The sequence below is a fragment of the Cydia strobilella genome, chromosome 1 (assembly GCF_947568885.1).
Source record: "Cydia strobilella chromosome 1, ilCydStro3.1, whole genome shotgun sequence".
NCBI lineage: Eukaryota > Metazoa > Arthropoda > Insecta > Lepidoptera > Tortricidae > Cydia > Cydia strobilella.
In genome coordinates, this window is record NC_086041.1 from 32,032,583 (window position 1) to 32,057,394 (window position 24,812).

At 38.7% G+C, this 24,812-nt stretch overlaps 1 protein-coding gene across 1 annotated transcript in view; it reads right to left on the bottom strand.

Annotated features, from left to right (window-relative positions):
* The window catches only part of LOC134744301 (uridine phosphorylase 1), a 30,408-nt gene that overhangs the window by 5,118 nt on the left and 478 nt on the right, over positions 1-24,812 (bottom strand). Inside the window, exons 2-8 of the mRNA XM_063678077.1 lie at positions 22,935-23,122; positions 14,864-14,987; positions 13,748-13,909; positions 4,919-5,104; positions 3,898-4,036; positions 2,910-3,103; positions 2,588-2,661 (exon numbers count right to left, since the gene is read on the bottom strand). Coding sequence (XP_063534147.1) covers positions 2,588-2,661; positions 2,910-3,103; positions 3,898-4,036; positions 4,919-5,104; positions 13,748-13,909; positions 14,864-14,987; positions 22,935-23,113 — 1,058 coding nt within the window. The 5' untranslated portion in view covers positions 23,114-23,122. The remainder of the gene's footprint in view (positions 1-2,587; positions 2,662-2,909; positions 3,104-3,897; positions 4,037-4,918; positions 5,105-13,747; positions 13,910-14,863; positions 14,988-22,934; positions 23,123-24,812) is intronic.

Here is a 24,812-nt window from a genome sequence, read left to right on the forward strand (position 1 = left end):
ACCTACGTATTAACACAATGAAAGATAAAACATACGTGGTTTTCGCGTCAGGGTTTGAAAATATAGCTACGATATGTTAAAGTCGTAGTGACGTTGCCATTATATTTTTTGGGAAAGACGTTACCGTGTACCGTCTTACCGCAAGCAGCGCACAATGTTTTACAATAGTTATTTACAGTACATATGGTGCTACTTTCTCGTACTAGTGCGTAAAAGAGCACTTTTCGTCCATATGTCGAAAGTTTAAAGGGCCATATGTACTGTAAAACGTTGTACGATACACGTGCGAATAGGTAATTCGCAACTCGTGTCGATTTAAAACACTCCCTGCGGTCGTGTTTTAATTTATCGCCACTCGTTTCGAATTTCCTCTTTTGCGCATTTGTATCGTAAATAACTATTACGATACAAGTGCGAAAAAGAGGAAATAATTACCTATTCGCACGCGTACAACGTTTTTGTATCGTACAACGTTTTACAGTACATATGGCCCTTTAAACTTTCGACGTATGCACGAAAAGTGCTCTTTACGCACTAGTGCGAGAAAGTAGCACCATATGTACTGTAAAAATATACAGATGGATATGTATTTGAAAGCGTATAATAGGTACCTACATCATACATATGTATGGTTTAACCAAGTATATATTATGGATGTGTACGTGTAGAGATAGAATAGAATAGAATAAGATTTTATTCGTAAGCACAAACAAACAAGACATGACATAATATAAAAGAAAACATAAAATAAGATTAAAGTGCCACGAAATGGCCTCATTTCAGCTTGTTGCTGGTGACTTCCAGCGCTGATCTTCCGATGAGACCATCAGGTGAGAAGAATCACGGAAGGTAACAGACAAGAAGAAAAGATACATAAAATAACATACAATGAACAAACAGTTAAATAAGAAAAAGGTACACAGCAAGAAGATACAACATAACGATTAAATTAAAAATTATTTATATAAAGCAAGCATCGTACTTATAACATAACACTCAGTTACTGTATCGGTCCGGTCCAACCATACCTTGGCTGAACATTACAGCTACATATGCAACTAGCGCCAACTACACGAACTATTAAAAAGAAGACAATGACGTCTGTCAAGTGTCAAACCAAACCGATATCGAGCATCGAGCGTTTATCAGGACTTCCGGTTCGAATCGAACGCCATCTTGATAGTAGCCTCGTGATTAATTCCTTTGTTTTTCGCTCATTAATATTGTTTAAAGTGTAATATCGATAGCTTTATTATACAGTAATCTAATTTGGTAGTGTGCAGTGAATGGAGAATTAATCTCAAAGCGTGTTTAACCACCATTTTGGAGTCAACGGCCGGTAGTCCACGTGCTTCTCGTAAATTCCAGCTATCGGTTTTACGAGACAACAACAATAACTACCGAACAACGTCGTGCTCTAAGAGCATTTGGTATTTCTATCTGTAACCGTGTCTGGCTAGAGCCCTAGAGGCCCATAATTTTATTTACAGTACTATGGTGCTACTTTCTCGCACTAGTGCGTAAAGAGCACTTTTCGTGCATATGTAGAAAGTTTAAAGGGCCATATGTACTGTAAAACGTTGTACGATTACACGTGCGAATAGGTAATTCGCAACTCGTGTCGATTTAAAACACTCCCTGCGGTCGTGTTTTAATTTATCGCCACTCGTTTCGATTTTCCTCTTTTCTGCACTTTGTATCGTAAATAACTATTACCGTACACTGGCTGCAGAAAATCAAGAAATATTAATTCGATCCCACGTGGATCCCACTTTGACGTTGGCGAAATCATCGACAGTATCGATGGAGCCATACTACTTAAAGATTGAGTTGAATTGAGCGTTTATGAATGAATGAATGAATGTTTCTTTATTCAGGCAATATACCCGTTACATAGTTTTAGATTTAAATTTACATAGTTTTAGTTTATCAAATCAATATTATATTATTTATTTATTAACAAGACAGCATCAGAGGAAGACGAGAACTAACATAATAATACTGTAATAAGTATGGCGTGTCAGGAATGATAAACCCTAGCAAAGCCAAAAGAACAAAACACTTGTGGTAAGCATAAGTAAAAGTACAAACTACAGACAGCTCGTATCAAGTCTGTAGGGTTCCTAGTTAAGTTGGTGATCAAGTAAATAGTTAAATACTGTTTAAGGTTTGACTTAAAGCTATGAATACTTTGCAGGTTTCTCAAGAGGGGAGGTATATTATTCCAAACTTTGGACGCGGCATATTTAAAACCCCCCCCGAAAAGCTACTGTAGCGTGGCGCGGCGTCAGCAATTGAATCCCACAGTTACGGCGTTCGCGGAGCTTCATACAAGAAAGTTTATTGAAGAGATATGGAGGGGTTTTATACTTCAGTACACCAAAGAGCAAAGACGCTAAGTGGAGTTTCCGACGGTGTTGCATTTTGAGGATCTTATGCCTATTTAGAAACGGTGTCACGTAAACTCTCAACGGAATATTGAAACAGAAGCGAGCACAGGCATTTTGAACACGCTGGATGAGTCTTTTTGTTTTAGCAAGAAGTCTAGGCCCCATGGTATGAGAAGTCCGTTGGCATGTCTACATACCTCTTAATGTAGCGGCAGACAAGCTTCGTCGGCCTCTGTTGCCACTCATCCAAAACTTCCTTGGGAGCGAGTACCTGAAAACCGCAACATTATATTGAAATGCACATATCAAACATAGCCCTGATTAAAGCTATGGGCTGGTTATCAATTCAAATCAAATTTTGCAAATCTTCTTACAGCCTTAGTCTTCATAATCATTATCAGTCAACAATAAACCAGAAAGAATTATCTTTTAATTTTTCAATAGCAGAAGAAAAATACGCATTGTGTAGTCGAAGGTGCTCCATCTCTCTAACAACACCCCGGAATTCTCGGAACACACCTGGTCGCCCTTAAGCCGGTCAAGCAGGGTGACACACACGACGGCCGCCTTGATGCCGGCGTGGTGTGTGAGCGCCGCGAACGCGAGTGACTCCATCTCGATGTTCACAACACCAGCCTTGTGCACCCGCTCTAGATACTCCATCTTGTCTGCTTCGGTGAAGTCGCAGAATGCGCCGTCGAGCCGCCCTTGGCCTGTTAACGACATCGAGATTATATACGTATGGATAACGTGGACAAGGAGTGAACTCGATAACGTTAAATTGTGAACTACATGTAGCCAATTGTAAACTGAAAGTTACCAGCTAATAAAAAAGCTGCTGCGTTAGACTCGCTGTCCCTGACTGACAAAGTCCAGGTATTAAAGTGGTAGTGGCTGACCCAATCTCTTGTAGAATCAACAACCACGTGTTCTAGAGAGAAGACTGTATTTTTGTAAATATCTCCTTTGAGACAGTCAGAGTGAAACCGCGTAAGAATGTGGGTGGAAAGCATTACTCATTACGTATAGCAGCCAACTGAAATGTTCGAATTTAAACTGTCGTGGGACATACTAACATTAAGATAATTTTACGGTTTAACTCACGTGTTTTTAGTCACTCGCGCGACATGTTTCGGAGAGCCAAGGTCTCCATTTTCAAGCCCTAACAGTGCATAAGCGAGTAGCGTTCACGATGGGCGCCAGTCGCGTACTGTTGCGCACCGCGTCGTCCTGTTAGTACTTGGAAATGGAGACCTAGGCTCTCCGAAACATGTCGCGCGAGTGACTAAAAACACGTGAGTTAAACCGTAAAATTAGCTTAAACTTAAATAAAGTTGGTCAAGCAAATCTTGTCAGTAAATAAGAACAAAAGAAACTATACTCATCCTTTTCTTTTGGGTGCTAGTAGTAGTGCAAGACAAAGATAGTATGATTCTCTCTGTCTATGTTTGAAATGAGACAGTCCGTTGGCAAACTATATTTTAAATGATGATGAGTGTATACGCACCCTCGTAGAAGTCGTAGGTGCACATGGTCTTGCCGGTGACGGTGTCGTACGGGTCCTCGGGGTCGGCCAGCGCTCGGAGCTCGCGCGCCAGCCGCCGGTCCAGCTTTGCCGGTCGTGACACCATGTTGCCTAACACCGTCTGCAAAGTGAGAGTTTAGTTTGAGCATGTATTTTATGTAAAAAAAATCAGCGGACTCACGTAGCTATGTGTACCTACCTACCATTCGGCTACACTTTCTATAAAAATAGGGTATTTAAAAAAAAAGAATAGGACTTTTTTTTTTATCTACATATTTAAAAGGAGCCTTTATCACTGAGACATGTCGGCTCCGTTGGGCCTCTACATTACAGTTTCAATAAGTGTTAGTATACATCAAAAAAACTGTACACGAATTTCGCAGTTTTAGACAGGGGTTCCGCCAAGATATAGGACTTCTTATCCTTTAAACAAGACTATCTTGAAGTGGAGGTATATATATGGCCTTAATGGGGGTTCGCCCAAAAATATACAATATTAATTTCGACTTAATCACCTCGTGGAGCATCCTGTTCTAATATAATGCAACTCCGGGGAGAGTGCACCACGCGGGGGAGGCAGCTTCATCGAATTTGCGTTTCACTCTTCACCGATCGCTACACATATACTAACGCCCTTATTAAAACTCAAAATCAGTGTTCAAGTGGTGTAGTCAATACTGCATGTTAGGTATGAAGTTATTTTGCAACAAAATCATTAAATAATTAATCTGCATATGTTATTAAATCATCCAGCCATCGATCAATCATCTCGCATTCAAACACAACGGCAATTGCCGGCAAAGCTTCTCTAATATCATTACTGTGTTAGCGTCTTGTAGAATAACTTACCAGATCCAGAGCATTCTTCAGCGCGCCGTCAACAGCTTCATCAGAAATGACAACGGTGCCTCCCTCATAGCCGACGCCGCCGCAAGTACCGATCCGGATGAACACAGGGTCCCGGACATTGGCGTGTGGTACATCAGCTTGTAGAATAACTTACCAGATCCAGAGCATTCTTCAGCGCGCCGTCAACAGCTTCATCAGAGATGACAACGGTGCCTCCCTCATAGCCGACGCCGCCGCAAGTACCGATCCGGAAGAACACAGGGTCCCGGACTTTGGCGTGGTACATCAGCTTGATCACTTCGTGGAGGAGGATGCCCACTGATGGGATGCCCATGCCATGCTGGAATGTTAAAGATAAGCAATAATATATTACTTATTACAGTTAGGATTATTTAGAACACAATAATCCACTTGACCATTGACGCAAATGGCAAACGCATAAATACGAACTATACTCGTTCCGTACGTAATTATTGTAAGTTATTGGCATATAAATGGGTTCCAGTATAATTTTTTAATCGGAAGGATATTGTAGTGTTAAGTGTAGTGTAGACCATATACCTAGACGAAAAACATAATGGTTATTATTGCAATATTAAAATAGAAGATACAATATGTATAAAGGTATAATTAACCGCTAAGTTTAAAAGCGCCTTGATTGCTCTATCTAAACCACGTCATAAAATTATAGCATTAAAAAGTTCCATAAAGTCAACACGCACGCAAGTAAGAGGGTAATTCCTCTGTTTGGTAATTGTTGGTGTTTTTTTTTTGCTTGTATGTAAATTCCATGTTGACGTGTAAGTGCCCTTGTCGCCTATTTGCTGAATAAGTTGAAGTTTGAAGTTAAGCGAGATGTGTATTTTAAGGCAAATCAATAGTTTTATGAATTGTGAATGACAGCACCACAAACAAAATGTGATCGATGGGAAAGTTAAACGCCGATTCCGTTATAAGTAATAACAAGTATACAGGCTTACAAGGAACCGCTTACCCATAACAGCCGTAACAACCATTGGAAAAGTTACGTTGTGTGGAATAGTTATTGTAAATATTAAGTAGGTGTCTTATTAATTAGTATTTTATACTTATTCTAAATTATATTATATTCTAATGTATACTAAGTATTTTTCTGAGTGCTAACTTAATCGTAATGTTTAAAATAATATAATATTGCATGCTGTGATTACCTTTAAATGGGGGATCAATAAAAAATGTGCCTTTTAGTACGTTAGATAGATAGATATTTGAAAGCATTATTGTACAAAAAAGTGACCTACTGATAAAATCAACCAGAAACGAGCCTTCACAATGGGTCCTTCTATCGCTTCGATCACCTGATCAATAAATACCTTAAATACCTACACTATTGCACGCACCCGTTACGAAACTAAACGTAACTAATTGGACGGAATAAAACTTTCATTATATACGAAGGTTTGTCAACCGCCATTTGTCATATCCAAAAATGTCACACAGTGGTCACACACATACCAACATCATTGACCGCCTGATGTCTACCATAATTTAAGTTATGTGCTCAATTTGTATGTCATGTTCTTTTTCATGTTGGTTAGCAATAAAGAATGTTTGTATTGTATGATTGGTAAAACCAAGAAAATATAAACCTTATTTGAAAGCATGTTGGTTAGGTATGGAAGGATGGTTTGACAGCGCAGGTACGCCATATGTCGATGCCTAACACTTACAATACCTAAAACGCAATAGGCACAACAACTCACGACGCAATTAAGAGTTCATGGCGTTCAAAGGGTTACATAAATTAACCCGCCGATTATTAATGTAATTATCTAATTACCCATCTACTATACTAGAAAGATTTGTAAGTAAACAAAGCTGGTCGGAACTGTCCCATCTACTCGTAGTTATTCCAGTTAGTTAATAGGTCGACATTTGGCAGAATACATGTAGTTCCATGCCAAAGTGGAATTTACACGGAAGGCCATCATTTAACCCATATATGCCCAGTGGGTTGTTTTCGGAACTGGGAAAAGCTCCATTCATTAAAAATAGAAGGAGAGAAAGCCTGTTCCAGTCTCAAGGAGGTCAGACCAAAAACTAGTTTCAGGCACATGTTTTGTGCAAATAAACTGCTATAGTTATTAAAACATCTCCTCTGCGTACGCAATGGTCGTTGCCTCAAGCTCAAAATTGAGATGTTTATATTTAAGTCATAATATTATTATAAGTAAGTGAAAATAGCTTTTCCAATCAACAACCCACGAATAAGACTATTAAAATCGCATTTTCAGATAATGCAAAATCAATAGTATCGGATCGTTACAAATGATTCGACAAGGGCGTCAAACGTAGGTGAAATAAAGTAACTAAAAATTATAAATAAAAAGATAAAAATAACATGAAAACTCTTCATTACTTATGTAAATTCCTCAAAAATAAATACGAATAGATGTATCTGTTCGGAAGGGGTCTCTATTGTTTCCCATATAGTTTTAATTCTGAAACTGAGATTTTCTTCAGGTTATTCTGTATCTACAGAATAACCGGTCAAAAATGCGTTATGTCATTAAATCCACCTTGAATCGTATATTTGACCGAACGATAGCGAAGGGCGCTGTTTCCGCTTGGTCAAAGTTGTGCATATCTACATATTCTCATCGCACGGACACGCTCTAGTAGGACTAATATCTATTATTATATAAGGTGGTTGTAACCGCAAGTTGTATATGCTACTTATAGTAAACAGGACTTTTATCTATTCAGAGCTTCATGATGTTTATATAAACTGTTAACCGTGACCGTGAGTGTCATTGTGATATTTGTGATTGTATAACAGGGTGGCCCAAAAATATGTTGACATTTTTTTTACTGTGATATTGTTGATAAGCATGATAAGTTTCAGAAACGTATTTGTGTATCAAAGCTAAAGGAGAGTATTTAAAAATAATACCATTTGTTTTAATTAAATGACTGCAGTTTTAATTTTTTTAAGACATTTTGTAAAACTTGTGTAAGTAAGGAAAATATTCATAATTTTATTGGTCATAGATAGATAGGTAGATTTATTGGTATAGAAGCGCCATGTGTGGAGGTCTAAGGCCACTTGCACCATCCCACTAAACCTGGAGTTACCATAATTACAATTTGGCATTGGGTTAACGGTTTAACCGGTTAACCCCGGGTTAGTGGGATGGTGCAAGTGGCGTTAAGTATCTATTTGATAGGTGAACTGTGATGGGACTATTATCTATTCAGAGCTTCGGGATGTTTATATAAACTGTTGACCGTGATCGTGAGCGTCGTTGTGATTGTAATGTTGTAATGCAGTGCCATCGCCGGCACCTTTGGTCTCCGTCAATGTGAAGGTTAATTGCTATTAATTGCAGTAGATATACATAAGTAAACACAATACTGGAGTATCTATCGTAGTCTGTTTGTTTAAATAGGTATTAGAAAAGTAAACAAAACTAACCACGTGACTTGAGCATCACCTACGGTGCAATAAATACTAACTAACGATAAAAAGCCTAGCTGATGTAATTTTTTCATCTCATTAGGGCTTCCTTATGTAGTAAAATAGCTTCTGCCCGCCTTTTTGTCTGCGTAAATAGAATTGGTATTTCCATATATTAATTCCATAGTAAATTTCACCCCGTTTTCATCCTCTTAAGGGATGATTCCCGTGATGAAAACTATCCTATTTCTTTCCCTAAGACTCAAAATATCTCAATACCAAATGTCATCTAAATCGATCACCGCTGACGGTTAAGACGAAGAAGTAACAGACAGACAGACAGACAGACAGACAGACAGACCGAGTTACTTTCGCATTTATAATATTAGTATGGACTGTGTTAAAAAGTGAAAACTAAGGTGAGATAAATTAACCATTTTTAGGGTTCCGTACCCAAAGGGTAAAAACTATTACTAAGAATCCGCTGTCCGTCGGTCCGTCTGTCTGTCACCAGGCTGTATCTCATGAACCGTGATAGCTTGACAGTTGAAATTTTTACAGATGATGTATTCCTGTTGCCACTATAACAACACATACTAAAAAGTACGGAACCCTCGGTGGGCGAGTCCGACTCGCAATTGTCCGGTTTTTTTTAAATTCTAAAACCCTTCAAACATAGGTACACTACCATCAATAGTAGTATCGATCATATACTTTGAGATTATTTCTCATATTTTCAAACCGATTTATCAGAGTTCAAGGATTTCTTGGCACCTTACCTTAGCAACGCTTCGTTTTCTAAGTGCCTCTTACTTATTTCTATAAATAGATCTTCCCCTTATAGCTCCCGTGTGCCTTGAAACAACGATCAACTTCGCAGTACATATTAACCTCAGCGCGGCACTTAGGTTTAATTTAATATTTATTTAGTTATGCGTTTGTGTATCAAAAGCAAAGAAAATTTTGAAGATAAACGTTTTGTTTCAGTTAAATGATTGTAGCTTTAATTTTTAATGGCATTTTGTAAAAGACGTGTACCTATTGGGCCACCTTGTAAGTACCATACATGATACATTGTGCCATGCCTGCGCAAAAATCAGATGTCCTTTGAAACTCTCACAGAAAAAAGTTTCTGTAGAAACAGATTTCTGGCTCACTCGCGTAGTCTTTGTCAATGACCACTGCTACAAATGATGATCACGATGATGATGCCACAATGGTGGCCGTAATCTACAGCCTATTACGAACGTCAATTGTTACGTCAAGTTAAACTCCGTATGTATGTTCGTTCGTTGAACAACCAGTTCAATCGGCCTAAACCCAATAGTAATCATATTCGTACGAACGGCAAGATAATTTATCTAAATTGATGCGCTGCGTATCTCTGTTTGCCCAATGACGGCGCGAAAACAAAAAGCGAGCAATACTTTTAATTTATCATGCTCTGAAAGAAGGTGCAGAAAGTGATATGTTTCTGCACTTTACTTTCCAAGTACGATTTTTTTTCCGATACACAATTGAAATTTGGGTTTAAATGGATTTCTTATTATTATTTATTCAAACGAAACATACAGTCTGACAGTATACACCAAATCACTGTACAATCTAGAGAGCTTTCAACTTATTAGCTAAGGTACACAACACTTTACAATAACAGTTTTATAAAATACCACTACCATCCATCGCCTCGCAATACTTCAGACAGATATTACATACACTTGCCCATCGACTTGCAAACAAATCACTTTCAGGAGCCCATGACAGAAGCGCGTTCAGAAATTTTAGAGCGCGAATGAGAGGTGATTTTTGGTGTGCTACAGTGCGCGTTGCTGGGACTGCAAGAAGGTTATGGTGTCTGGGCCTAAGTTCCTGCTTGGATAGGAAAGGTACAGGGAGTCTCACTATCTGTGACACTAGGTCGGGGCAGTCGGAATCTCCGCGCAAAGTTCTACAAGCCACTACCAGAAGATTATAGTTACGCCTCACTTGCAGGGAGTTGAAACCCAGGGATCCTAACAAAAAAATTGTAGGGTGGATAGTACTTGTAAACATTCTTGTACAGGAACCTTAGGAATGCCTTCTGTACCTTTTCTAGTAGCAAGGCATACGTACTCTCAGCGGGACTCCACTCTATGCTGGCGGCTTCAAGCTTGCTCCGAACAAGGGCTGTATAAAGTAATTTAATTGCCTTTGGGTTGTTAAAGTCGCGAGCATTCCTGGTGATTCCCTTATACAATTTCCATTCTGATATTTAACTCCCCATTACATAAATAACGATACATTTACCGAAATGGTTAATTGAAAGTACCCTCAAAAAATGCTATAAAAATATGTATACTTAGCCATGTTTTAAAAAAAACCATGTATTTTACTTTCCTCGTATTCGAGTAGTAGAGTGTTTAACTCGGGTGAAAGTGAAAGGCATTATTTCATCCCTTGGAGCTTGGTTAACAATCTACTATGGTGAAATATAGATAAATATATACAAAAAAATGCCTGTAACCTGTAATATACCTAGATGAAAATTGGTTAAGTGCAAGAGAGTCGCCTTCGCTGATTGGGACATGTTTTTTTTAATACTACGTCGGTGGCAAACAAGCATACGGCCCGCCTGATGTTAAGCAGTCTCCGTAGCCTATGTACGCCTGCAACTCCAGAGGAGTTACATGCGCGTTGCCGACCCGAACACTCCTCTCCCTCGAGCTCTGGCAACCTTACTCACCGGCAGGAACACAACACTATTAGTAGGGTCTAGTGTTATTTGGCTGCGTTTTCAGAGTAAGGGCACAGCGAAATATCATCTCGTTCGAATCCGGAGATTCTGGAATAACTCAACTAGGGAAGTACCTTCGAATTACACACACGCGGTCTCGATAACCCTACTATTACTTACTCTATAGAGTCTGTAGGTATGAGGTAGGTAGAACTTCATTGAGAGTACCTAAGGCTGCCATCAGAATTACCGAGGATGTGTTGTTTATGACTAGCCATAGCCACAACTTAGTAATGTCGGCCGTTAATGCTACACAGACTACACAGTTAAGTGAAAACGCCCTTTTGGACGAAACTTTTATTACAATACAAGTTTGCGATACTACTAGAAAGTCTTAATCAAGAAAGTCTAATACTACTAACGTAATATACAAAATTAAAACTAATGACTGATTAAAACGTCAATAAATATTATTGATATTTTTAGGGTTCCGTACCCAAAGGGTAAAAACGGGACCCTGTTACTAAGACTCCGCTGTCCGTCTGTCTGTCACCAGCATGTATCTGGTATAACTGGATCGGTCATGAGGGGTGGGGGGAAATGACCGAACGGGATAGTCTTATGTATCTTTCAGTAGGAGTAGCAGAGAAAGCGCTGTTATTGTTTGTCCTTGTCACAGTCTCACATTGTTTTTATTCCCCACCACAAATTTAGTATGGTTTATGGTGGGCTACAAATCTACTCGACCAATCATATTGTCGCATTGCGTATGTTTTGTCCCTCACATTACTTATGTAATGAGTGTAATGACGAAATATTCAAGCTTGACTAGCGTTCGACACATGGTTTGGGACGTGAGTGTAAATGTCAACGGCAGTTATTATAGTACACTCATTAGTAATTAAATTGGGTTATTTTAAAATGAGTTATCGCAATGTGATCTGTTTGCAATGTTTGCATTGATCTTGAATTCTTGAGTGTAGTCACCTCGGCAACTCGTTTCACCTTGCACGAACGGTGACCGCCGTTTCTAGTGAAAGGTTACAAAAAACTTACTCGCCTAGTAAAAAAAAACCGGACAAGTGCGAGTCGGACTCGCCCACCGAGGGTTCCGTACTTTTTAGTATTTGTTGTTATAGTGGCAACATCAGACATACATCATCTGTGAAAATTTCAACTGTCTAGCTATCACGGTTCATGAGATACAGCCTGGTGACAGACAGACGGACAGCGGAGTCTTAGTAATATGGTCCCGTTTTTTACCCTTTGGGTACGGAACCCTAAAAAGATGTGTACAGGTTTCTAGAAGGTCAATCTGACACCTCTGGAATTCCAGTCGTCCATAGTATACGGTAACCGGTAATCGATAGACATTAGATGAAACGTATGCTTGTTTGCCACTGACCGAAATTTCGCTGAAACATTTTAATGGTGTACTTAAACCGATATTAGACAGCACGTGCCTCACATTGAACATGGAGTAGCGGTAGGAGAACTGGCTGATGTCCTGCAGGGTGGTGCCGCACGGCAGCTTGTGTATCTCTGCCATTATGTGGTATACTAGGATATGATGGTCTACTTACACTGATAGACAGCACGGGTCCCACTTTGTACATGGAGTAGCGGTAGGAGAACTGGCTGATGTCCTGCAGGGTGGTGCCGCACGGCAGCTTGTGTATCTCTGCCATTATGTGGTATACTAGGATATGATGGTCTACTTACACTGATAGACAGCACGGGTCCCACTTTGTACATGGAGTAGCGGTAGGAGAACTGGCTGATGTCCTGCAGGGTGGTGCCGCACGGCAGCTTGTGTATCTCTGCCATTATGTGGTATACTAGGATATGATGGTCTACTTACACTGATAGACAGCACGGGTCCCACTTTGTACATGGAGTAGCGGTAGGAGAACTGGCTGATGTCCTGCAGGGTGGTGCCGCACGGCAGCTTGTGTATCTCTGCCATTATGTGGTATACTAGGATATGATGGTCTACTTACACTGATAGACAGCACGGGTCCCACTTTGTACATGGAGTAGCGGTAGGAGAACTGGCTGATGTCCTGCAGGGTGGTGCCGCACGGCAGCTTGTGTATCTCTGCCATTATGTGGTATACTAGGATATGATGGTCTACTTACACTGATAGACAGCACGGGTCCCACTTTGTACATGGAGTAGCGGTAGGAGAACTGGCTGATGTCCTGCAGGGTGGTGCCGCACGGCAGCTTGTGTATCTCTGCCATTATGTGGTATACTAGGATATGATGGTCTACTTACACTGATAGACAGCACGGGTCCCACTTTGTACATGGAATAGCGGTAGGAGAACTGGCTGATGTCCTGCAGGGTGGTGCCGCACGGCAGCTTGTGTATCTCTGCCATTATGTGGTATACTAGGATATGATGGTCTACTTACACTGATAGACAGCACGGGTCCCACTTTGTACATGGAGTAGCGGTAGGAGAACTGGCTGATGTCCTGCAGGGTGGTGCCGCACGGCAGCTTGTGTATCTCTGCCATTATGTGGTATACTAGGATATGATGGTCTACTTACACTGATAGACAGCACGGGTCCCACTTTGTACATGGAGTAGCGGTAGGAGAACTGGCTGATGTCCTGCAGGGTGGTGCCGCACGGCAGCTTGTGTATCTCTGCCATTATGTGGTATACTAGGATATGATGGTCTACTTACACTGATAGACAGCACGGGTCCCACTTTGTACATGGAGTAGCGGTAGGAGACCTGGCTGATGTCCTGCAGGGTGGTGCCGCACGGCAGCTTGTGTATCTCTGCCATTATGTGGTATACTAGGATATGATGGTCTACTTACACTGATAGACAGCACGGGTCCCACTTTGTACATGGAGTAGCGGTAGGAGAACTGGCTGATGTCCTGCAGGGTGGTGCCGCACGGCAGCTTGTGGCCGATCTCCGCCATTATGTGGTACGCGAACTGCTCCATGCGCTTTGGCGTGCCTCCCATGCAGACGAACTGAACGGAAAACATGAATGTTAGGTATAGGCTAAGAAATTATGAATTATAAGCACAAAGGACGATTTTATTTATTTATTACTCAAATAACACAGCATTACAGTAAAAACCAAGGCACCGTGAAACTACAAAATAAGAATACAAGGAAACAAATAAAACTACAAATAAAAAAACCGGACAAGTGCGAGTCGGACTCGCCCACCGAGTGTTCCGTACTTTTTAGTATTTGTTTTTATAGCGGCAACAGAAATACATCATCTGTGAAAATTTCAACACGGTTGATGAGATACAGCCTGGTGACAGACCGACGGACAGACAGACAGACGGACACCCTTTGGGTACGGAACCCTAAAAACCAAAGACAAATTAAACATTAGATTTGGGCGACGACATAACAGCGTGGCTCCGTTGCGTCGGAGAAGGATCTATAAGTAGTGTCAATGAATTTAAGAATAAATTAGACAATCACAATGCTAATTCTACTAAGTTAATATTATAAGCTATATCAACTGCACGCCGTCTTTATAAATGAATAAATAATAAAAAAACGAGTGGTTTCACAACTCTTGTTGATTGTTTTGAGTATAGTACAGTAAAGCAGTACAGCAGTAAAGTTATAACCAGGAGGTCAGTTAAGTAAAGTTTTAAAGTTCAGTCGCTCGTAATTTCTACATGACTATAGTTGTCTGTTCACGTCTAAAGCTTAACGAGTTCTTTATTTTATACCTACTTTAGTACAAAAGGATAAAGTTACAGATATATCCGTCAGATCCATCTAACAGACGTGTCAGACGGCGAGAATTAATAGATATATCTATTATATCTGTCAGACACATACGCCAGACAAATCTGCACAGTATATCCCTGGCTAAAGCGGCTATCTACTAGACGTAGTAGAAATATAAATATGGAAATATTTTTTGGAGTCAGTTCTTGTTAAATTCCTATATTTACCTTAACATCGCCGAACATCTCGACGAGGTCGTGCGAGCCGCTGCCGAGTGCCAGGTGATACAGGATGTCCTGGTCCATGAGCTCAATGTTGGGGTTCCGTAGCCGCACCGTGCCATCTGGGTATCTATAGGGACAGAACAGACATTAGACTGTTTAAAGACCCACTGGAGACAAGAGACGTTTATTCTGTAGAGGAGAAACAGTCAGGAAATGAACCGTCAATATTGAATTTCTTTTTTTAAGGCCCCATTATATTTAAGGCTGACAAAAATAACAGCAGTAGTTTTGTGATTTATGGCTGATTCACAAAACAACTGCCAACTTTTTGGTAAATTCACAAAACAACTGACAACATAGTAATTAATATCAGAGTATCCACACACAAAATCAATACGAATCACCTTTCAGACTACGTTGAATGACTGAATATGTCCTATAAAACTGATGGCAATGACCTCTCAAGTTACTCCTTAGAACTCAAGTAGCAAAATCACGCTAACTGATCTAATGGCGCGGCGCGTCTCCAATTATAATAAATGATTACAGCATGATGTGCGGTCGGTTACTGTTAATACTGTCGATGGACAGCTTGTTAACTTGAGCATTAGAGGCTGACTGGAGTGCAATTTCACTTAGGTTTTGCAGTATCTCGTGACATCGATGTTATTGTGACATGACCGCCATATACCGATATTTGTCAAGAGTCCTAGCTTAATGGACTCATTAGTTTGACAAGGAATTATTCTTTTTTTATGAACTTAAACATTTTCTGATGACATAATTAGCTGCCCTTGATCAAGTCGAAAATATCTGTAAAATATTGTCTGATGTTACAAAAAACACCCAATATACGAAAGAGGAATCATAAGATCTTTTAACTTTTTTTACTTGGTCGAAATTTAACTAAAATAAATCGCAATTTAAATGCAATATCAAGTGTTGCGGAAGGACAATGTTAACTAGATTATCGATTTGTATCGTAACATTAACTCCGTAGTTTTATGGCTTCAATCACGGTACGATAACGCGCGATAATCTGCCTAATAGTATAGGTTTCATTTGTTTATTTATACATACTGGTTGTTATCGATTACTGAGAAGAAAGTTCTAAGTATTTTATTGAGACATGGCCACATTTGTAAAATAAAAAGCAGCGACATCACCGGCTAAATGTCGAATTTCAAGTTACCTCTATAATGCTAACAATTATATAACTGATAGGTAATGGATCTTTTTGTCAAACTAATAAATCCTTGTTACTTAAGAGGCCGGTGTCGATTTTAGTCGCAAAAATGTAAAATTGATAGATTTAGTCGATGAAATTGTACACCTTTTGTTACCAAATTGAAATAACAAGTACTGGTTTCTATTAGCACGTCTTCTTATCTTGCCTTTTATCAGATGAATTTTTTGAAAACGGACTCACTAAATTAGTAATGTTTTTTTTTCTGAAGGACGTTTAGGCAAACGCGCGTAAAGCACTGATTTTGTCGCTCTTATTTGTAAATTTCGTAAAGTTTGGACTGCTAAAAGTGGTAAATTTGTACTATGCATATTCTGTACTTGACCTTTATCAGATTACATTTTTGTTATATGACTTAGAGTTCGAGGAAATGAAAGTTAAACGAATTCAATTTTCTCCAGAAATTACTTCAAAACAAGTGACAATTTCTCTGAAAATCGACTTAATTTCAACGTAATTTTGATACTTAAACAATCTACAACATTTGCTGAAACTATTCTTATACATCAATTTGTATAATATACCACCATAATTTTTTGATGAATTTTTAAAAACTAACCCTTCTCTTCATATATTACTGGTGACGCACGCTCGCGACCTTATTATTAAAAGGCAAGATGAGAAAACGTGCTAATAGCAACCAATACTTGTTATTTAGATATTACGTAACAAAACGTGTATAATTTCAACGACTAAATCTATCAATTTAAAATTTTGGCTCCAAAATCGACTACGGCCTCTTAATAGCAATGGCGAAGCGTCCATATATTACTTGTATAACTCTTCTACCAAATTTTACCAGCCTCTCTGTTAAGTCGACAAGAGCTCTAGTCAGACCAAGGGCCTGACACTCTTTGATACAGAAAGATAGTCTTATTGCGATTCCTATAAGAGGAAAGAGAAAATAGTGCCACGCTTTGTCCTTATCATCGACCGGGTTTTTTTTTCATGGTAGGGTTATGGCAGCATAGGTAGGAGGCGATGGCGAAATACCGAAATTTATAAGAGTGAAAGAGAAAAAGGATTATGCTGCCATACATTAACCTGTCAATACATGAATATGTCTTTCTCTTACCCCTGGTCGCTCGGTTTCATGTCTATAACTACTATACTATGTCTATGTCATAGATAGACTCTACGAGTCAGACAGATAGTCATGTTTGACACGTCGCCACTGGATCCTTTTATTAGTCTTTAGTTTTTCGTAGTAGTTTCTAGTTTTAAGATTTTTGCATGCTAGTACAACCTGTATAGTACAAATAGCAGAATAAGCAACCAATTGTCACTTACCACCTAAGACACTATTGTAACTACTTATTCTTTGCAAATAAATACTTACTTACTTACTTACTTTTACTATACGAACCTTAAATTGTTTTTACATAATAATTTGTCCAACTGATCTGTCATTAGCAGGATGATTGAGTAGTAAATTGGATAATAGAACTGTCACTCTATACTCTGGGGCATACAAACAGGTTATGTGTATTTGCATGGTCCATTTGGAGTATCTTTATCCGATGTTACACGAGGGTAAAGTGTAGCCTGAAATGTATAAACAAACAAGGGTATTATCGCTAAAACATACAATTTAGCCCTTATACATTCTGTGGCAATGTCAAATTAACTTTGTCACAGTAAATAATATACCTACTTATAAACGCAAAACACTCTTGTGACGCTGCTGATGTAGCCAGCTTCCATAATCTGCGGTGTCCGCTTACCACAATGTGGGCCGTAGCACAGATTAATAAATAGTTACTACGTAACAGATACATCATTCCCATACAAAAGCGAAAATACCTACTCTATAATAGCCTACAAAATCTTAATAATAATACCTGCTGCTCAGGACGAGAAGAAATGTACCATAAGTATGCGCACAAAGAGTCGAGACTGCCTTGCTCGCCGTGCGAGCCACGTGCCAACGCGTCATCGTAAGAATGCGCTAGGGTTGTACTGTTACTTATGTTATTATTGTAATAAAACGAATGTTGCGAATCAACCATATTTTATATTAGTCAATCAAATATTTAAAAACAACACTTATAATACCTGACTCAAAAACTCCTTAATTTACGATTTATCTCTACTTATGTTCAAAGAAATAAATAGTGACAAAATTCATAAAGATAGATTTAAAATACTACTCACCTTTCTTCGTCTCTCGGAAATGAAAAAACCGGCCAAGTGCGAGTCGGACTCGCCCACCGAGGGTTCCGTACTTTTTAGTATTTTTTGTTATAGCGGCAACAGAAATACATCATCTGTGAAAATTTCAACTGTCTAGCTATCACGGTTCATGAGATACAGCCTGGTGACAGAAGGACAGCGGCAGCGGAGTCTTAGTATTAGCATAGAGTAACTTATACTAGAGCGGTACTGTCATAGTAAATTTTGTAACCCCAGTAAATTCACTGCCATCTGTCGACACACTTTAAAACTAAAAATGAAGATTTATAAAAATACGATAGAATGTATTTAAATATAGATAAATGATTTTTTTATTTGCATTAATTATTTTTATGATTTTGACCCATGTTCTTTCACTGATATGCGTTAAAATTGTTAAATAACAAACGAAACCGTCAACGCCATCTATACGACTGTAGGCCAAAACTAGTAGCGCCCTCTGAACGAGAATCAAATTTTCTTGATTTTCGAGGCACGTTTTTTCCTTAGACTGTATCCATCTATTACGGAGTTATATCTATCTTTGGTAATAGGGTGCCGTTTTTACCCTTTGGGTAAGGAACCCTAAAAAAACGACAAATTTTCTTTTGTTTTTTGACTTTTACACCCATCTACTGCACAATAATTACGTGGTTTCGGCATTTCGAAGCGTAAGCGCGGGAAACGTGCGGTGCGAGCGCTCAGGCGGGCGTTCGGCGGCCCTCTGTCGATTATATCGTCGACGATACGCCGAGCGGTAGGCATATAGCGCGTGGTTTTGAGCGAGTGAAGGAGGCCTGGCCGTAGCCTTGTATGTATAGATAAGTAATAGTTGTCACGGACCAGCGGTTAGGCCGCAGGTTGCACATAGGTACTTATCATTATCACCTGAGGCGATATATCCTCGATGCAATGACAACCAAGCTTTATGTAAATACCTTTGTACGCGACTACGCTTATGTGCCTAAACACTCTCGCTACAGACGCTACATTTACAGTTTGGCAACTGTAGCATGATCGGATTTAATTAATAGGATTTGCAGCATCCATGGCTGGCTATGTATTCTCGAGACAACGATAGGTATAGGTAAGTGACCGCCAAAACCTTCAATTAGGTTCTTAATCTTGGGGTCAAACGGTACTCATGAACGAGATCGCATTGCGTTTGATTACGAAACGTACGCGACATGAATTTAGGCTATAATCAATTCTAATGTCGTTCTTTTTAATTTTTCGTAAATAACTCGTAAACAGTTTTTAACGGCGTCATTTTTCAGACGTGTGATGATCATCTATCGCCCGCCATAGCAAAAAACACTCTTTTACGTATATAATTTGTATAATATATCCTTGTATCTATTTTGTAGGAAATTTTATACAAATTATTTACCTAAAAGACAATTTTTTGCTATGGCGGGCGACAGATGATCGTCCGGTAAAATTAAAAACTAAAACAAACTAGGCTATTAAAAACTAGGACAAATCATGCTTTCAGAGAATCAAAATTCTGAGTTACCGAAGGACACTTTTTTACACTTCTTAGCTACAGTTGCGGCGCAAGCCCTTGCCAGCTTCTCAACCTAATGGCCCTATACCGGTAAAATGCCAGGGTAACTTAATAACTCTTAAACCGAGATTCTCAACTTTGCCCAGCGAAGTTGCAAGCAGGTCGTTAAAAGCAAAATTAGTCGAGATCTTGTCGTCAATGTAAACGTTGTAAATGGAGTAAACAGCGGCACTTTGACGCGCGATGTGCCGTATGGGAAAGTAAATGCAAGACCAGTATCAAATTGACGTCTGATTTATACGTAGTTACTTAGAATCTGAGGATTCAGTTATACTGGGAACTCGAAGGCGAAAACAAAACGTTTATGGAAATACGTAATGTTTTTATTTGATACACATAGGTACGAGTCTAATGAGTCGTTCAATAACATGTTCATATGACAGCACAGCAGGCGATTGCGTAATGGCGGAACCTATCGAATCGGGTAGAAACAGCAATATTTAGAAGTATGAAATCACTGATACTAATATGTTCCTAAAATGCTTTCATCATAAATTATTTTATTTCTTTAAAATTTAAATCAGGCAACAGGCGACAAGGCCCATATTACAAATACCTTACAGACTAACATACATATGTAGTTTATAAACTTAAAACTAATCACTAATTATGCGACAAAGCGACGTGGCATGTGTCGGATTCGGCACTTCACACATAACGACATCATAAATTATGTTTCAATGATCTAAGTCTATTATATTGTGTAGATCTAATAGACCAACCAATATTCGAATTCATATACATTGTACGAAGACTCGTTATTTATTCAAAACCCTATAAATTTTACTCAACCAACAGATATAAAATGCAGTTGCCTAGTGACTTTGAAGTAGGTAAATCACGAATATTTAAATAACATAAAAAGTTACGACTGCCGCAAATGCCGCATTAAAGTTCGCATTTTTGCTACCAACTAAATAAACTGAAAAGTGAAAACCGCCAAGTAGCTACGTTTTTCTGCGGTTCTATTTCAATCCAAGCGCTTCAAATTTAAAATGCTTCCTTGTTGCTTAGGCGAAATGTAATACAGACACAGAATAAATAATAGTAGATAGAGATAAGGGAAAGCCAATGACGTAAATTGGTATTTAGTAAACAGATTTTACGATTAAGGATAAAATTAAATTTACGGGTCAAACCGCTTACCCTAATCGAGGTTTTTAATCTAGTTATTAAAACGTTTGTTTTGAGAACTCATAATTCAGATTAATTGTATCACCGGTTGAGCTTGTAAAAGATTAACCCGATATATAGAATTAATTGCGAACAGAGGTTAATGACTGAGCGCAAACTAAATTGATCTTAACAGTCGTAGTAGAAGATTAGATCGAATTTAGTTAAAATGTCTAATCTACTCGATACAATTAATTTAATCAATTTTAAACTGATAATTCTACAACGTGATATAAATCTTCAAGGTTAAAATTTGCAGACCATTTATCAAAAATCAAACTAAGACCAGTGTGCAAATTTAAATGTTGTGTTAATTTTAAATGTTCTCAAAACAGCAGTCTGTTTTGACAACATTATTGAATCACGTCACATGGAGTGGTAAACATGTTACAATGACAACCGACACAATTAAGCGCCTAATTTCAGAATTAACCCCATCAAAAACCCTATTAAAGCGCTTATGTCAGTTAAAAGATTAATTCATCATAAGCTTAATTTAGTAATGAGATTAACTTCATATAAAATGAACAGAATCAGATGTCAACCCAAAAAAACGATTAATTGGCGATAGGGGACTTAATTTTAAAGAGAGGTTTTCCGGTCCCTAAACATACCTTTTCCCCTCACTAGCTCGGAAAGCCGTCTTTTATCCTTTAAAACAAGCGGGGAAAAACGCATTTTATCCACTAGTGGGGAAAGTAATTTGACCTGCGTGTTTAAGTAGCTTTTGACAGATAACAAAACGTAAAACACTCATAATAATGGTTTCAAGATTCAAGCATTTATTCATAAAACATAGTATTTTACATGTCAAGTTTCATAAGTATATACAATTTGATACAATTCATTCACCAAATTGGGTAGGTACATAATAGGTACACACATAGTTATAATTAATAATATCGTACAAGGTATAGATTTTCAATTTAGTCACTACACGCTTCGACAAATTCGTCAATGGTATAGCAAGCGAGGTTTGTTAGTAACGTTTTTAGACGTTTAGCAAAAGCGATATCGCTTCGTACTAGTTTTAACTCCATAGGTAGTGAGTTATATAATCTTGCACCCGTGACACCGAGCGACCCTCGAGTTTTTGCGAATCTGCAACGCGGCACGACTATTCGTTCGATATTAATAATGATTAAATAAATGGTTTCAGAATTTAATAAAAAATACCAAATATAGCTTTATTTAATGATTTTAAGTCATAAACCTTAAAATTCCATAAGAAATATTTGTTTTTTTTTTATAACGATGTTGCATATAACTGAACGCACAAGTTGAGTCGATGCAATTTTAAAACGCATAGTCAGAAATGTCAACATTGTCAAGTGTCAACAAAAATTTTACTTTAAAAGTTCTCACCGACTCCGACTCGTGTAAAAATACACAACTTCCAGAGTTTTCTCTAATAATATCGTAAAATAATAAGTGATTCCAGTGATAAAGATGATATAACGCCTGTGGATGTTGCACTTTCCTCGCTATATTTATTTATTATTATTTATTATAGCCTTTACTTCCATATTCTTTCTTATTGTTTGTTTTTTGTATCTTTGAGCAAGTTGTTTTATTTGTCTTTATGGATCCCTCTCTGGGCGAAGGCCTGCTCCTTCCTCGCTATAGTGAGGCGAAAAGTTTTGTGTTACACACGGGTGCAAATGTATTTTACTTCTCGTGTGTTGAAACACTCGCTACGCTCGGAATTCTATTTGAGAACCACTCGCTTCGCTCGTGGTTCAACTATAGAATCCTTTCGCTTGCTCGTGTTTCAATTCCACACTCGCGGGTAAAATACAACTTTGCACCCTTGTATAACAAATAACTATTTCTATGTGGTGTGTGTTTAGTATGTCCGTTGGCGCCATTACTCATATCAGCAAAAACTAAATAAAATAATAAATAAAAATAACAACCTAATGCTGCTTCTCGTTTCGTCATCGTCGTCTTCGGACGGGACGTACTCTTCATCGTGGACTTTTCTATGTGGTGTGTGTTGGACATGGCCGTTGGCGCCAGTGAGTCTGAACTCGCAGCTGGCGTGGTGCGTGCGCGCACCCGCCAGCTCCACCTCCGCCTCGCAGTTACACGGCATGTTTCAATGCTGGCCGGGATAAAAAATAAATGAAAAAAATCGCAAAATATATGTCTCACTAAGTAAGTACCTACTTAATTGTTGTTATTGGCAATAGCCACGATAATTACGACCACAAGTTAGTAGTTCTTATTAAAACAGACAGGGACTTGTTTGTAGTATAAATCTAGATAATAATGCCCCTGCAAGATGGTCGGAGTCCATTAGACAAGCATGTGGTTCCATGCAGAGGGCAGCAATAATTCAAGTTTTCGCTTTATGATCTATAAACTCAACAAAACATCGTACTAAAACTAAAAATAGAGAGCAATCACAGCCTTCCTCAAACGGCTTCCTCGCAGGAATTCCTCACTTCCTGGGGCGACAGAATGCTGTGCCAACCCGAGACGAACACTCGTGTTGCGTGTTTACTTTACACCTACTGAATGGGCTAATCAACGCTATTTTACAATTACTTTTTTTGTTGCTACTATTAAATTCACCTTAATGGAATTTTGTAATGTATCCGTTGTTTTTGTAATGTGTAATGGCCCGTTTCTCAAAAGCTTGTAATACAAGTGGAAGTCCCTTTCTAACAAAATCTGTCAAAAAGTGACATCCGCTTGTATTACAAGTTACAAGCTTTTGAGAAACGGGCTCCGGGTGTACCTATTGCACAGCTCTACCTGTTATGACAAAACAAAACACTGTCTGCCCAATTCTCGTTGTTCGAATTTGTCCGTGTATCTTTTATTACACATTTCCCGTCTAGATACGCTGTTTTGGCGTAGACAAGATGCCAATGGTTAACGCTCCGTAGCGAACGAAACGCAACTGTCTCTGTCGCACTAATATGGAAGCCTGATAGAGAGATAACTACGCTACGCTACGGAGCGTGAACGATTGGCATCTTGTCTATGTCTACGCACCCTGGGCAAAGCTGCTTGCACAGCTAGGTCAGCTAGTCATGAATGTACGCTCAAGGACGCGTAAATGTCAATGAAATATTTAATTTGCATCACGCCATTCTAGTGGCGTCTTTGCGCAGTAGGGTCGCAGGTTATCTTATCATTGATATTTTTTTAAACTACGAATGTTGTTCGAGATTTAACACTGACAATATTGTTGATTGATACCTACTGATAAGCTCAGCTGTGTTGCCAAACAAATCTCAAGGTCGGGAACTGGTACAATAACTGGTTAACGGTATTTATAGTGCATGACGGACGGACGGCCGGAAAAAAATTACTTAATGTTTTCTTAGCATAGGAAAAATGTGATCAAAACTAAGCGAATATTATTGAAATATGTACTTTATTATTTGTGTTATTATGATGCATTGTTAAAAGACTATCCAGGTAAACTTGTTCTATGTTAAAAACTCATTCAATGTGTCATGTCATTCGTCATTCGCTTAACTCGCCCACCGAGGGTTCCGTACAAACTTTCAATTATCTCATGTAACTATGAATACAAAAGACTTTTGACCATAAGTATGCTAATTTGCGCGACCGGTAGTATGTATGTTGGTTTTCGGGGATAATTCTTTATCACGTAAACCGATTTCGTCAATTTTTATTTAATTTAAAAGAAGGTGTTTTGATTGTTATGTATAGAAATCAAGTATATTAAACACTCGCAAAGGTGGCAAAATTGCAAATTCAATTCGGAAAGTTTTTATTAAATAAATAAAAAGTTTTTAAGCTAGAGGCGTGATTAT